Source organism: Musca autumnalis, unplaced genomic scaffold (assembly GCF_047663935.1).
Source record: "Musca autumnalis isolate F117 unplaced genomic scaffold, ASM4766393v1 scaffold_2, whole genome shotgun sequence".
Lineage (NCBI taxonomy): Eukaryota > Metazoa > Arthropoda > Insecta > Diptera > Muscidae > Musca > Musca autumnalis.
In genome coordinates this window covers 181,105,263-181,122,169 of record NW_027411755.1, presented here as the reverse complement: position 1 = coordinate 181,122,169, position 16,907 = coordinate 181,105,263, and the positions used below count along the sequence as shown (strand labels likewise).

The 16,907-nt window shown below is 36.6% G+C and overlaps 1 protein-coding gene across 1 annotated transcript; it reads left to right on the top strand.

Annotated features, from left to right (window-relative positions):
• Positions 1 to 95: 95 nt before the first annotated feature.
• Positions 96 to 15,067, top strand: LOC141394966 (chitinase-like protein Idgf1). Its single transcript, XM_073970199.1, has 4 exons — positions 96 to 2,113; positions 12,904 to 13,217; positions 13,283 to 13,834; positions 14,106 to 15,067. Exons 2-4 carry the CDS (start codon positions 13,103 to 13,105, stop codon positions 14,762 to 14,764), a joined length of 1,326 nt encoding a protein of 441 aa, XP_073826300.1. The 5' UTR covers positions 96 to 2,113; positions 12,904 to 13,102; the 3' UTR covers positions 14,765 to 15,067.
• The last annotated feature ends 1,840 nt before the right edge of the window (positions 15,068 to 16,907 follow it).

Sequence of the window (16,907 nt, the reverse complement as noted above, 5' to 3'; positions counted from 1 at the left end):
ACTACAATGCTCATAGATGAGAAATATCAAGAAACAAAAAAATCGCCGGAGGGATTTTCAAATAAATCGCGATTTAAGTTCACATTTTTAGGGGTTCTTCAGGTTTTCACGATTTTGCTTGGAAACCGCGAGTCCTATGTAAATGTACCTAAAGAAAATGTTGTAGCTGTGATAATTCTCCACAAAATAGACTTTATGATACTTTGGTAGGTTTCACTGCTTTTGAGTTATAGAAGTTCAAATTGAGACAATGCACTGAGTGTATCCCCTCCTTATAAAACAATGTCATTACTGCAATTTCCCAAATAAAAATTTTTTTTCACAGCTTCAACATTTTCTTTAGTCCCATTTTGATATGACTTGCGGTTTCCAAGCAAAATCTTGAAGACTTAATATAAAAACCTAACAATTTGAACTGAACCTCTATATCTCAAAAATTGTAAAACCTACGAAATAACCTAAAGGTCAGTCTTGTAGAGAATTTTCACAGGTACAACATTTTCTTTAGACCCATTTCGATACGACTTGCGGTTTCCAAGCAAAATCGTGAAAACCTAAAAAAAACCCTAAAACCATTGTAGTTTCAGAATCTGCAAAAACTTCCCAGGTGTAAGCACCTTCCATTTAAATTTGGTTAAGCCACACCGTGTTATTTAATTGCTATACCCTCAACATTTATGCTAACGAGTATATGGGCAAAACTTTTTAAAATTGAGTTTCCATTTAAAAAAATAAAAAAAAATTGTTCATTCTACATTAATGATTTTTGGTACATTTCCAAATATGTTTTTGTAACTAACCTGGATCGTTTCGCGATATGATCGTTTTAATTTGAATGTTAAGAAAAACTTCTAAAAAAAATCGCGGCTTGATATTGTTACGAAAATAACTGATAGATTTAAGAAATTTAGATGAATATCTGTTAAGTTAAGAATTTGAATTGTAACGTAAATTTTTAGTAAGCATTTTGTTCATTTAAATCAAGTTTACAACAACAATTACGCTATAGAATTCCAATCACTATCGTTTACGTTTTCAGTTCTCCCTCTCTTATTTATATCTGCAACAACATCTATTATTCCAATTATGAAGTTATCACTGAGTCCTCATTTACACTTTTACTTGCCTAAATTGTTTTTGTAATCTCACTCTCTTTTTCTGTTTATTTGTTTTACGTCATTACATTCTGACGTCACACATATGCCCTACTGCTCTCGCGTGTTTATTGCCGCTGCCCTACTGTTTACATTAAATTTGTCTGGTTGTATACGGGTATGTGTGTATGTGCATCCGGATCTCGATGGAACATAGTGGAACATCCCAGCAAACCAATCGTACCGACATCGTAACGAAATCGGAACAAAATTCGGACGATACATCCGAAATCTGATCCGAAATCGTAAAGACATCTTAACGAAAGTTGTATGAAGTGGTTGACATAATTTCGGAACGAAATGTCGGAGCGACATCGTATCGATTTCGATCCGATTTCGTAACGAAATCTGAAGAAAATCCTTGGGAAAATTCGGAAAGGAAATTTCTTTCCTACATTCGTTCCGAAATCGGAATGAAATCGGTACAAAATCTGAACTATTTCCGCTCCGAAAAATCGTTTAGAAATCGGAACGAAATCTGAACGACGTTGCTTCCGAAATTGTTCAGACTTGTCGGACATCAGACATTTGGTTTGCTGGGATTCTACATGAGGGATGCTAGAAACTTCTATGTATCGGCGAGCGGATATAAATACGCGAGTGCAGTTGCCGGCCTAGTTAGTTATGATCTGAACGCGATATTTAAACCGTAAGTGTAAGTAAAGAAGTAAAGTGGAAACCAACTAAAGTGAAGTCTTGTGTGAATAGCTGAAGTGAATAAAGTCAATAAAGTATTGTAGAATCGTAATCTAAAACGAACCCTGTTTTATTTGGTACAAATCGTATCGGGGAATAAAACAACGTCTACACGGGATTAAGTTCAAACCCTAATTCCGTAACAATAAAATAAGCTGTTATATGTCATTAACGTTAACTGAATTTGTACTCTTTGCGATGATGCAAAAATAATCCGGCAATGTCTACATGGATTCGCGAAAAATCACATTTATGGCAAAATTGTACGTATTTGCAACCATATTTTGTGAAATAGTAGCGCATATGCTTACAAAATATATATAAAAAAATTACGACAGCATCCAGAGACTGTGAGAAATAAAATTAAGCCTATGTTGTGAAGGTCGGAGCTATAATATTCATGTTATTTTTAAAAATACAAAGCAATTCTGATTTTGTTTTTTTTTTATTTTATAGGAAAAAGTTGATGAAACAAGTAAAAATTATCAGTCGGCTTTTCCGACAGAGATATACCCTCAGTAGGGTGGGGCGATTTGTGTGGAAGCAAAAAAACCTTAATGAGCCCTTCGCGTTTCTGATTCCTGGGATTGAACTGAGCAAAAAAGTCCACTGGACCATATATCTACCGCGAAAATCGAGCCTCCCGATTTTGACTTTAAGTTTTTTATTGACGTTTTTTGGATATTTTGGCATATAACAGCCAAACCATTGGGATTTTCGATCCAACACAAAGACAAACATTGTAGCCAAGACAGTAATTAAAAACTCTCTAATACATCGCAAAAGCATTGGAACGCTCCTTCAGGCAGTTTTGGCCTTAAGAATGTGCAAACTTTTCGGAAAATGTCGATAAATGACATTGTGCTACAAAATTTGACCCGAAAAATATTCAAGTGTTCTGATGCAAAATTATATCGTGTTGGGATCCATGGACAACGACAATGCCTTTATTTGGTTTGGGTCACTTCGTTTTATTTTTTTATAACGGTAAAAGTAGTGAAAATCTGGGTTTCTTACATTTTCAAATGTAAACGGGCATATCTTATTTTTTCCACAACGGATTTCTTTTGATCCTTCTTCCTTCTGTCTTTTGAAAAAGCTATTATTGTTTTAAATCGGTTAACAAATGGCTAAGTTATAGTGGTTTATGTCTGAAAAACCCCACAAAAAACCTATAAAGGAATTTCTCAGAATTTTCAAAAATATAATGTTTTTTGTTTTGTTCAATATTTATTTTGAAAATTATGAGAAATTCCTTTATAGTTTTTTTGTGGGGTTTTTCAGACATAAACCACTATAACTTAGCCGTTTGTTAACCGATTTAAAACAATAATAGCTTATTCAAAATACATTATTCACACCTTTAAAAGGAAGAAGGATTAAAAGAAATCCGTTGTGGAAAAAATAAGATATGCCCGTTTAAATTTGAAAATGTAAGAAACCCAGATTTTCACTACTTTTACCGTTATAAAAAAATAAAACGAAGTGACCCAAACGAAATAAAGGCATTGTCGTTGTCCATGGATCCCAACACGATATAATTTTGCATCAGAACACTTGTATATTTTTCGGATCAAATTTTGTAGCACAATGTCATTTATCGACATTTTCCGAAAAGTTTGCACATTCTTAAGGCCAAAACTGCCTGAAGGAGCGTTCCAATGCTTTTGCGATGTATTAGAGAGTTTTTAATTACTGTCTTGGCTACAATGTTTGTCTTTGTATTGGATCGAAAATCCCAATGGTTTGGCTGTTATATGCCAAAATATCCAAAAAACGTCAATAAAAAACTTAAAGTCAAAATCGGGAGGCTCGATTTTCATCGTAGACATATGGTACAGTAGACTTTTTTGCTCAGTTCAACCCCAGGAATCAGAAACGCGAAGGGCCCATTAAGGTTTTCAAATCGCCCCACCCTAACCCTCAGCCTGTGTGGATTGAAATACTTTTTCTCCCAAAAAAACTAATGTATTTAGGGGGGTTTTCAAAATTTTGGGCGTATGCACCGACAAAAGTATGGATAGGATTAAAGCTCAATAATTTGCCGGGATATCTATAGATAGGGCCTTTTTATCACACTAGCCTACGAAAAACATAATATCGATGTAAACAGGGCCACTAGGAAATCCTTCGGTAAAAAATGTTCAATGGATCCTCGAACCACAGAAAAATTGTGAACATTTGGGTGAGTGGTACCACAAGGATTGGACAGATATGGCCAAAATTTAAACATAAACTAAGTTTCGACAATATTTAGACCAAATCGAAGTAAACGGGGCCACTAGGAAACCCTTCGGTAAAAAATGTCCAATGGATCCTCGAACCACAAAAAAATTGTGAACATTTGTGTGAGTGGTACCACAAGGATTGGACAGATATGGCCCAAATTTGAACATAAACTAAGTTTCGACAATATTTAGAGATCCAAAATTTGGACCAAATCGGACCAAATACGTCTATGAGAAATCGCGCGTACCATTTTAGCGAATATTTTCGAACCTTTTTTTGACGAAATATTACAAAATCCAAAGTGTGGACGAACGCAGTATTCGGCTAGAGCCTTCCAGCTACAACATATGGTGCCATAAGGATTTTTTACAACTTTAGGGCTGTTTTCTCAACAAGTATGAATTTCCCCCTGAAAAAACTTTTACTGCCGTAATTGGGGCAGCGAATTCAAGTTGTTTCAACAAAAATCAAAGTGATTCGAGAGCAGGTCTTAAAGTGAATTTATGCAAAATTTTGTCTGGGAGGTACCCGAAGGAGTGGAAAAATATAGTCAATATTCGAACTTAATCTATATCTGGTAGATATTTTAGGATGTGTAAAGTATGGACCAAATCGGTCACTCCCATCAAGAGTTATCGTGCGCACAAATTTTCCGAACATTTTTGAATTTTTGTGGGGGAGGTACCTGAAGGAGTGAACCGAACTTCCGTTCTTCGAACTTAAACTAAGTTTGGACAAAATATTATGAAGGGCAAATCGCCAGATTCGTTCGAGAGTTATCTTGCGCTCCAACCACGACAAACGGTGTCATAGGGCTTTTTATGGGGGAAAGTGAATACAAGTTGCCACAATAAAAGTCAAAGCGATTTGTGAACAGGTCATAATCTGAACTTCTCGGAAATTTTGTGTGGGAGGTACCAGAAGGAGTGGACCGATTGAGTCCATATTAGAACCTCATCTAAGAAATTTCACGATGTGCAAAGTATGGACCAAATTGGTTACTTCCTTCAAGAGTTATCGTGCGCACAAATTTTCGGAACATTTCCGAACTTTTGTGGGGGAGGTACCGGAAGGAGTGGACCGATATAACCCATCTTCGAACTTAAACTAAGTTTGGATAAAATATTACGAAAGCCAAATTTTGGCTTTGGCCGATTCGGTCCAAAATTTGGCTTTCGTAATATTTTGCAAAAACTTAGTTTAAGTTCGAACATGGGTTATATCGGTCCACTTCTTCCGGCACCTCCCCTACAAAAGTTCGAAAATGTTCGGAAAATTTGTGGGTACGATAACCCTTGAAGGGAGTAACCTTTTTTTTCCAAACTTTGAACATCGTCAAATGTCTACTAGACTTAGATGAGGTTCTTATATGGAACCAATCGTTCCATTACTGCGGGTATCTCCCACACAAAATTTTGGAAAATGTTCATTTTGGGGCCTGCTCTCGAATCGCTTTGATTTTTATTGTAACAACTTGTATTCACTGCCCCTTTATGACGGTAGAAGGGGCAAGTCCATATTTCCTGAGAAAATAACCTGAAAAATGCAAAAAAAAACCCTATGACACCATGTGTATTAGTTGGAGCGCAAGATAACTCTCGAACGGATCTGCCGATTCGGTCCAATACTTGGCGTTCGTAATATTTTGTCCAAACTTAGTTTAAGTTCGAAAATAAGCCATATCGGTCCACTCCTTCAGGTACCTCGCCCACAAAAGTTCAAAAATGTTAGGAAAAATTGTGCGCCCGATAACGCTTGAAGATAGTGACCGATTCGGTCCATACTTTACACATCTTAATATATCTACCAGATATAGCTCAGGTTCGAATATATTTGTCCACATCTTTGGGTACTACCCACATAATTTTCGGATAAGTTAACTTTAAAACCAGCTCTCGAATCACTTTGATTTTTTGTTGAACAACTTGCATTCGCTGCCTCAATAACCACGCGAAAAGTTTTTTCAGGGGCAAGTCCATACTTCTTGAGAAAACAGCCCGAAAGGTGTAGAAACCCTCTATGTCAACATATGCAGCGACTGGAGAGCACAAAAACTCTCGAACTGATTAACCGATTTGGTCCAAAAAATGCTTAGAAAGTCTAAAAAATATCATTTTCATATAAAATCTTAAGTTTTCTCCAAAAAAAAATAAAAACCCGGCGTTAAGTGGGTTAATCCAACTTGGCTTTGAAATTGCGGAATCATTTTAAGAGTTATGTATGTTGGTATTTATGGACGGCCCCGCAAGTAATAATAAAAATCTTGGTTGCTGCTTATATCGTGAGATGAATCATACAAAACTAAGAATAATTTGCAAAGTATAACTGCAGTTGTCTCACATTGTGTGAGGCATTCCTAATTAAAAATGTTTGATGTCAAATCTGCAGATATGATTCACTTGATTTATTTTTAAACACAGAGTATAGTGAAATAAATTAGCAAAATAATGTTGATCTACAAGAAGAACATTTAAAATCGTAATGTTTAGATTTTCATTCATATACCAGAAGCAGAGGCCAAGAATTAACGATCATTGTAATTAAAAAAACGACGATTATAACATTGTACCTAGGTTGTACTATTTTTGAGATATATAAGTTTAAGTTGAGTAATTAATATGCTAGGGCACCATGTAATTTGCAATACTGCAAAAACTGGGAATAGGAAAATGTGGTTCTCACCAAACCCCATTATATATTAGGCAGTAGGCCCGTTATCTAGCAGACACGTTATTGAAATTTGCATCAGGGGGAAAGGTCAGTAGTTCTTTTTCCATATAGACTACTTTGCCGGTATAAAATATTTGTTTATTTTCCAAAAGTAATGGTCAATTTCCCCGCTAAATAATATGAGATCATCATCAAAAATTGTATGCATCTTCTTCTATCTAAACTCTTACCTCGTGCAAAATTTCGTGATTATTGAGCTATAATTGCGACCTCTAGCGTGTTTGTGATTATACTACAAACAAATAACTGGGTATACGACATCAATAGAAAGGTCAAGCGTTCCTCTTCCAAGATAGCTTACTTGACCGGAATGTCTCTTCCAGAAATAAAGATATAAACTGTATATTAACAATTTCCATAATTTTCACAAAAGTTGTGGTTGTGGTTCTTCCATGCCATATAATCTTACCTTATTAAAAATTTCGCGTTGATCCGACTATTATTTGCTCCATTTCTCCCGCTAAATATTTCACAATCATCACGAATAAAAATAGGGATCAATTCTGGTCTGAACCCGACCTCCATACATAATATCGTGATGATCGGTCTATAATTGCGGCCTAGAGTTTGATTACAGACGGACGGACACACATCTCAAAATCGCTCTATCCCGTCGAGATATGAAGATTGGTATACCACATTGGGGGTCTCCGACGAATATTTCGCGGTGTTACATGAATTTTTACTAAAACAAACTTATAATACCATTTCCACATAGTGGTGTAGGGTATAAAAATGCAATTCTGTATTTTTTTGGTAAAATAACAAATGTTTCACACTGGTATAAAGGAACAATGATATTGACAATTTTTAAAGAATTTAGAAAAGATAGTAATCATTCCATTCCAACTACCGAATAGGATTAAAAATTTTTGTAATTGATCATAGTTTTATACAAAAAATTTTAAAAAATCGAAGGGGTCAATCATTATTTTAAAATTGATTTTAAATATTAAAAGGCGAAAATTGCATCCAAGCCCACTGTGCAATTTTTTTTCTATTTTTTATCAAATAGCTGATAAAAAAAATAGAAAATACTAAAACATTTTTTTTTATTTGGACCAATATTAAAGAAGTTATGAGTATTTATTTACATTTAGTTTTTAAAGAAATCGACTTTTTCAAGGTGCTATATAACTGAAACAAAAGAAAAATTGAAAATATACTTAACTGGTTTTCTGACGAGCGGGTGACGTAGGGGATGAAAGATACCAAGGAACAGTCCTGACCGGCTTTAACATGGCAAATCCCAGGATTTCAATTAGCCCCTCTTTCATCTCAAGTGGACACTGACCTACCCATGGTGTCACCTGGGGAACTGCATTTAGCACCTGTTAAAGGTAGTGTAGTTTGGTAGTTTGGCGTCGGGCTAGTAATCCTCCCCTAAAAAAAGCAGCCTACTATAAAAAAACGAAAGAAAATAAAAACAAACCCCTCCACAATAAAAGCAAAATTCGGATAAAAGCAACATTCTTCAACATTAGCTTTCTCTGCGCTCATGCTCCAACCGAAGACAAGGACGAACAGACTAAAGATATATTCTACGAGCGCTTAGAAGAAACATATGACCGTTGTCCTGCCCATGACAATAAAATTATTCTAGGCGATTTTAATGCCAAAATTGGAAAGGAGATTATCTTTAGTGAAACGTCGAACAATGGAATGAGGCTGATAGACTTCGCAGCGGCAAAAAACGTGGTTGTTGGCAGTACCAGATTAAAGCATATCGATATTCATAAGGGCACCTCATAAGGGCACTTGTCTCCAGATCTAAGAACAAGAAATCAAATTGATCACGTTTTGATAGATGGAAGACATTCATCGAGCGTGTTGGATGTGCGATCGTTCCGAGAAGCCAACATAGACTCGGACCACCACCTTGTTGCAACAAATGTGCGTACCACATTAAACGTAGCAAATAAGGTACGAACAGACACAACTAAGAAATTGGACATCGTTAAGCTGCAATCACAACAGATAGCAACAGCATATTCCACTAAACTGGCCCAATTGCTTAATAAAAGCACTCCTCGTCCCGATAACATATCAGCACAATGGCAAATTATTGCCCGCGAAATATCAAACTGAAGGCTTTGGCACTGGCACATCTTCCCGTAGAGACCAGCAAGGTAATTTGACAACTGATACAGATAGTGTGCTAAGGTTTGTACCAATAGTACCGAAGACGACGAAGATAACACAGATCCAATCCCAGAAGATGGTATTGAATGTATACCACCCGGCCAAGATGAGGTAAAGACAGCAATAAACCGGCTGAAGAATAATAAGGCAGCAGGAGCCGATGGCTTACCAGCCACGCTGTTCAAAACCGAAGGCGACACTCTGATAAGGTGTATGCATCATCTAGTTTGCACCATTTGGTAGGAACCACGAGCTGTATCTACTATACGGCGACATCAGTGTAGATAAACGTATCGAGATGCAACGATTGCGTTGGGTAGGCCAGCTCATAAGAATGAGCGATGATGAACCCGCTAAAAAGGCGAATAAATACGGACCACATGGCTGTACACGCAGAACTGGCAGGCCAAGGAATCGATAGAGCAACAAAGTGGAAGAAGGCATGAAATGGCGCGGTACTCCAGAGAGCGAAGCAACAAATAAAGAGAATTGGAGGTCTTTTCTTAGTTCGGCGTATAGAACAAATGTTCTGTAATGGGCCACATAAGTAAGTTTTGCTGACGAGCAACATCGCCATAGCAAAAAAGGAAATAAAAAATCTAATTTTGAAAAAGTGTCCGATTTCACTCAGAAATTCCACATATATACTTTGTACGGTCGCAAGTGATCATTTCAATGCGTTACGAACGGAAAAACAAGCTTAACATTTCGGTGGGGTATTGGCGTCACAATCTTCAGTAGTACGAAAATCGGGAGGTACCGTTCTAAACGAGCTATATCGAAACGTGGACCTATACCGACGAATTTTAGTCGGAAATGGGGCAATATGAAAGTGTGGACCTGTACAGACAAATTTCTGGCAAACAGTTCTATATCACATTGAAGACTAAATACCAAATTTTTATCCATTTTGGTGGAATATTGAAGAAACAACCTTCAAAATACGAAAAATCGAGAGGTACCTTTCCATGGGGGCTATATGAAGGCGTGGACCTATACCGACAAATTTAAAGGGGAAGTTTGGGTACCCCCAACGAAGTCTAAATACTAAATTTCAGCCATTTCGGTGAAATATTGAGGCCACAACGTTCAAAATACCGAAAATCAGGAGGTACCGTTCTATGGGGGCTATATGAAGGCATGGACCGATACCGACAAAGTTCTAAGGGAAAGTTTTATACCACCAACGTCGACTAAGTACCAAATTTCAGCCATTTCGGTGTGATAATGAAGCTAAAACCTTTAAAATACCCAAAATCGGCAGGTACCGTTCTATGGGGACTATATGAAAGCATGGAACGATACCGACAAAATTCGGGGGGAAAGTTTTATACCCCTAAAGAAGACTACGTACCAAATTTCAGCCATTTTGGTAGGATAATGAAGCTGAAACCTTAAAAATACCGAACATCGGGAGTTACCGTTCTATGGGGGCTATATCAAAATGTGAACCGATATATCCCATTTTCAATACCAACCATCCTGCAAGTAATAAAAACTTCTATACCAAATACTGACTCACTATCTTTAAAATTACAAGCTGTATCTTGATTTCAACAGACAGACGGACGGACGGACAGACGGACATGGTTAAATCGACATAGAATTTTATGCTGATCAGTAATATAAATACTTTATAGGATCTCCGACGAATATTTCGATGTGTTACAGACGAAATGAAAAATTTACCCCTCCATATGGTGGAGGGTATAACAAGAAAAAATCGCTGTAGGGACTTTTAAATAAATCGCATTCAAAATTCATATTTTTATACCCTACACCATATAGAGGGTATAATTAAATTTGTCATTCCTTTTGTAATACATCGAAATATTCGTCGGAGACCCTATAAAGTATATATATTATTGATCAGCATAAAATTCTATGTCGATTTGACCATGTCCGTCCGTCTGTCTGTTGAAATCAAGATACAGCTCGCAATTTTAAGGATAGAGTATCAATATTTGGTATTTTTATTATTTTTATTACTTGCAGGATGGTTGGTATTGAAAATGGGATATATCGTTCCACGTTTTGATATAGCCCCCATAGAAAGGTACCTCCCGATTTTCGGTATTTTTAAGGTTTAACTTCATCATCCTACCAAAATGGCTGAAATTTGGTACGTAGTCTTCTTTAGGGCTATAAAACTTTCCCCCAGAATTTTGTCGGTATCGGTCCACACCTTCATATAGCCCCCATAGAACGGTACCTCCCGATTTTCGGTATTTTTAAAGTTTTAGCTTCATTAAAGTTTTAGCTTGGTACGTAGTCTTCTTTAGGGGTATAAAGCTTTCCCCCAGAATTTTGTCGGTATCGGTCCACATCTTCATATAGCCCCCATAGAACGGTACCTCCCGATTTTCGGTATTTTGAAGGTTTTAGCTTCATTATCATACTGAAATGGCTGAAATTTGGTACTTAGTCTACGTTGGTGATATAAAACTTTTCCCCAGAACTTTGTCGGTATCGGTCCATACCTTCATATAGCCCCCATAGAACGGTACCTCCCGATTTTCGGTATTTTCAAATTTTTAGCTTCATTATCCCACCGAAATGGCTGAAATTTGGTATTTAGTCTTCGTTGGGGCTACAAAACATTCCCCTAGAATTTCTGTATAGGTACACACCTTTATAAAGCCCCCATAGAACGGTACCTCAATATTCCCCCGGAATTTGTGAAATTTGTTAATTAGTCTTCGTTTGTGGTATACAATTTTTCCCCAGAATTTTGTATGTATAGGTCCACGCCTTCATATAGCCCCCATAGAGCGGTGCCTACGAATTTCCGGTACTTTGAAAGTTAGACCCATAGTTTTACTCTTCTTCATAAACGAAAGGAAACTAATTGTTCCACTTTACTTCCATACAACTCGTGATGGAGGGTATAACAAGTTCGGCCTGGCCGAACTTAACGACTTTTCACTTGTTAGGTGTTTTTTAGGTTTTCACGATTTTGCTTGGAAACCGCAAGTCCTATCGAAATGGAGCTAAAGAAAATGTTGTTGCTGAGAAAATTCTCTATAGGATTTAAGTTTATGATTTGTTCCCAGGCCGTATCATTTTTGAGATCAAGAAGCTCAGTGTTCATCTATAGGTTTTTTGTTAGGGTTTCGCGATTTTGCTTGAATACGGCAAGTCTTATCGATATGGGACCTGAGAAAATCTTAAAGCTGTGAAAATTGTCTAAAAGACTGGCTTAAGTAACTTATCCTAGGTTGTACCATTTTTTAGATATATAAGTTTAAGGTGGGAATTTGCAGTCATGACATTGTTTTATAAGGGGGATACAGAATTGAATTGAATTTGAATTGTCCTAATTAGAACTTCCATATCTCAAAAATAGCAGAAACTACGAGAGTAAAACACAGGTCAATCTTGTACAGAATTTTCATAGCTACAATATTGTCGTTAGTCTCACTTTAATAGGACTTGAGGTTTCTAAGCAAAATCGTGAAAACCTAAAAAACCCTTAAAACTGTCAACTTAAATCGCGATTTATTTAAAAAGCGTTCAGAATTCGCAAAAAATTTCCCAGGTGCAATCACCTTCCATTTAAATTTGCTTCAAAAGCACCGTGACCTTTCAAAACTCTAATGGATTCCATAAAATGTTCTTTATATTCGTTTAGTGCGTTTTAGATTTTTAGCTGCGATTGTTACTAAAAATATGTGCACTTTAAATCCACAATCATAGCCCTGATAATCGTCTGGAATAAATTTTGAAAATGAATATTTAATTGTACTCAAAACGATTTACTGTATTTTATACACAACCTATCCAACCAAACCCCTTTTTCCGATAATTTGCTGTTTAAGCATTCATGTGTTTTGAAATGACGTTTTCAAATATTCCGCTAATCAAAGCTTAAGCAAAAACACTTGAGTACCCGTTTGCTGTGTTGCGAAGAAATTACTCAAAAACTGATTATTTTTTTAATTTTGTTTTCCAGTTTTTTGTTTTGTTCAGTTATTGAGAAGCAAGTGATAAGCCATAAAATTGAGTCGACCAGCAAGGTTTTATTTACATTCACTGGTCGTCTTAATCTGGTGAGAGGCGTCAAAAGCGTTTCAGTCTAAACCAGTCACTGTGAAGAAACACATCACCATAACAAGCCAAGCCAAAGTTGTTGTCTAGAAAGTACTATAGAAATGAAATTGTTGTTGACAATTTTATCATTTCTGGCCATAAGCCATGGCGCATGGGGCCAGAAATCTCAAAAAAGGATTGTTTGCTATTACAATGCACAAAGTTCATTGAGATCAGGTAAGCAAATGAATAATAATAAAAAAATATTTTCATAAATATCATTGGTATTCTTTGCTTCCTAGGCCTTGCCAAATTCCCCACTGCCAGCCTGGAATATGCCTTGCAATTCTGTACCCACTTAATGTATGGCTATGCTGGCCTAACTCGTGAATCATTTGAAATTGCCAGCCTAAATGTCGATTTGGATATGTTCCATTTCCGTCAAATAACCCAAATGAAAAGAGTGTTTCCCGATTTGAAAATCTTTCTCAGTTTGGGTGGTGATTACGACATCGATGAGGTGGATCCCCAGAAATATGTACATTTTCTAGAAGGCGGCAAACCATTGTATGATAATTTCATACACAGTTCAGTGACAATGTTGAAAAATAACGGTTTTGATGGTTTGGATTTGGCATTTCAATTTCCTCGCAATAAACCGCGTAAAGTTCATGGCACTTTGGGAACATATTGGAAGAAATTTAAGAAACTTTTCACTGGCAACTTCATTGTTGATCCTGAGGCAGAGACACATAAAGCACAATTTACCGAGTTTGCACAGAGTCTAAAGTCGGCATACAGCCATGAAAATTTGTCACTGGCCTTGACAGTGTTGCCGAATGTTAATTCATCATGTAAGTAAACAATTTTTTGTAGGACAATATTTATAGTTGTAGACCGACCATCAGAGCTAATTTACTTGGTGTTTTAAAAATATTTTTTGAAGGATTTTATAATTAGGAGAACGAACTAAAAAATCTCCGATAGTCGAAAATATTAATAAAACTCCAAGTTAAGTGCTAAAAAGGATTTTGATCAAAGTTTTCGACTATGAGACGACTACCAGATCCTTACATTTTGTGAGAATCTAATTTAAAATTATTTCATTTTATTATTCCCTTACAGGGTACTTTGACATTCCCACGATCCACAATCAATTCGAATATATCAACCTGTTTGCCTTCGACTTCCTTACACCTGAACGCAATCCAGAAGAAGCCGACTTCACTGCGCCAATATTTTTAAAAGATGAACAGAATCGTTTACCCCACTACAATATTGATTTTCAAGTGAAATATTGGCTAGATAATGGTTGCCCAGCCAACAAGCTGAACTTGGGTGTAGCCACTTATGGACGAACATGGAAAATGACCACTGATTCTCAGTTATCTGGAATGCCAGTTGTACCCGAAACATTTGGACCAGCTGATGCTGGTGTTATGTCCAATAAAGCTGGTCTCTTAAGTTGGCCAGAAATATGTGGCCTATTGAATAAAGCCAGCACTGCTAATGGTTTTCGCGGCCCCAATGCTGCGCTTCAAAAAGTCGTCGATATTGAACGTAAATATGGCAATTATGCTTTTCGTCCAGCCGATGAAAACAATGAACATGGTATTTGGATTAGTTTTGATGATCCAGATTTTGCTGGGCATAAAGCAGATTATGCCCGTCAAAAAGGTCTGGGTGGCATTGCCCTGTATGATCTAAGCTATGATGATTTCCGTGGTTTGTGTACTGGTGCCAAATTCCCCATATTACGTTCTGTACAAAATGTTATTGATTAGATTAGCTATGATTAATATATTAATATGTATGTATTTAGCGGGAATGAAATTCATTTAGAGATTACAAATAAAAACTGTATCACAACGTGGTGTAAATTAAAAATGTAAATAGTATAGTATATATTAATATTTTTAATATTATTAATAATAATCAATGATATTGAACGTCTGTTAATTGTACTTCAGTGAGTTGATGATATTCAGGGTCATTTTCAAGATTAAATCGGTTACGTAGTGAAAAATCGGTAGTATATAATATAAGATTTATGTATGTATATTTGTAAATAAAATGTAAAAACATAATTCGATTGTTTTCATTTCACAACCGAGATAGAAAAGACGAAATGTATGCTTTGAAATTGTTTTATATACAGCATTGAACAGAGCCATGTAATTAATATTAAACATTTTTTTAACAAGAAGGTAAGAGTGAGTTTATATACAAGTGTTTATTGTAATGTTAATGTTGTATTTTGCTTTCTTTGACATGCTCCGTTGGGTGCCACCGTGGTGCAATGGTATGCACACCCGCCTTGCACGCTAAAGGTCGTGGGTTCGATTCCCCGGCCAGTCAACATCAAAACACTTTTCAACGGTGGCAAAATACCCCTTAGTAATGTTGGCGACATTTTCTGAGTATTTCAGCCCTGTACAACTTCTCTACACGAGGTGTCTTAGACACGCCGTTCGGACTCGGCGATAAACAGTAGGTCCCATATCATTGAGCTAATATGAATCGGGGTGCACTCATTGATATGAGAGAAGTCTCCCCTGTCCCGCCTGGGATGTTTGTGGAACAACTATAGACATGCTCCGTCGTAGAAGGAGTAGAATATTTTAACTGATTAACCACTCCAACCACTATACACGGTGTCATAGGGTTTTTTGTATCTTTCAGGCTATTTTCTCAGGAAGTATGGACTTGCCCTTAACGAAACTTACAGCGTCGTATAGAGGACAGCGAATACAACTTGCGTAAACAAAAATCAAAGCGATTCGAGACCAGGTCCTAAACTGAACTTTTCCGAAATTTTGTGTGGGAGGTACCCGAAGGAGTGGACCGATTGAGTTTATATTGGAACCTCATTTAAGATTGGTAGAAATTACACGATGTGCAAAGTATCGACCAAAACGGTTATTCCCTACAAGAGTTATCGTGCGCACAAGTTTTGCGACAATTTTTGAACATTTGTGGGGGAGGTACCTGAAGGAGTGGACCTATATGGCCCATCTTCGAACTTAAATCGAATCTGGACAAAATATTTCGATAACCAAAATTTGAACCGAATCGATTAATCCGTTCGAGAGTTATCGTGCCCACCAGCCTGCCAGACAGACAGACGGACGGACATTGCTAGATCTACTCAAAATTGTCTGAAACGGATATCGTACAAACATACTTGGGTTCTAAAACCATTATTTCGATGAGGCACATTTTTGGTCGTATCAAAGTGTAAATACCCTCTTTAGCCTAAAGGCTGAGGGTATAACAAGTAAATCGAAAATTTTAAAATCAAATTGGGCCCAAATGCAATCCAGTGTTTAACAGAAAAAATAAATTGGGGTGAATTTTCGAAAGTTTTTATGAAGAAAACTAACAAAAATTACGGTGTAATTTCATAAATTTTATTAAGAACAAACAAAAAAAACGTTGCCCGGACATAACTCCCAAAATTCGTTGGGATTAAAGGTAGAATTAGACGTGACATAACCATAAAGCCATAAGGCCATATCAATCAGCTGATTCAACCAAACCTATGGAAACCAATACAATCGATTAGTAGTAATATAGCATAATGCCATAGCCATAACCATAAGAAAGCAATTGGGTTTTGGTTTTCTATGGTTATGGCGTTATGGTTATGTCACATCTAATTCTACCTTTATGTCCGTGAAGCAAAGCAGACATTCATAACTACAAAACAAAAAAAACAAAGAAAACACGTTCGGAGAAATTTTACTAGACGACGCACAATGGTTCAGGAATCGATTTTCCTGGCCAAAAATCTAAATTTTGTTTTGTCAAAGATATTTAATTTGTATATGGGATGCGATAGTAAACTTATTGAAACTAAGGAAACTAAAAAATTAGGCACAAATATTGGAAGGTGTGGGCAATGCCCACAATGAAAACTCGTTAGAT

Excerpts from the sequence above, each read along its gene's own strand:
- LOC141394966 (XM_073970199.1), top strand. The coding sequence starts at position 13,103 with ATGAAATTGTTGTTGACAATTTTATCATTTCTGGCCATAAGCCATGGC. Across the intron at positions 13,218-13,282 it reads ACAAAGTTCATTGAGATCAG|GCCTTGCCAAATTCCCCACT; the intron begins GTAAGCAAATGA and ends TTTGCTTCCTAG. Across the intron at positions 13,835-14,105 it reads GCCGAATGTTAATTCATCAT|GGTACTTTGACATTCCCACG; the intron begins GTAAGTAAACAA and ends ATTCCCTTACAG.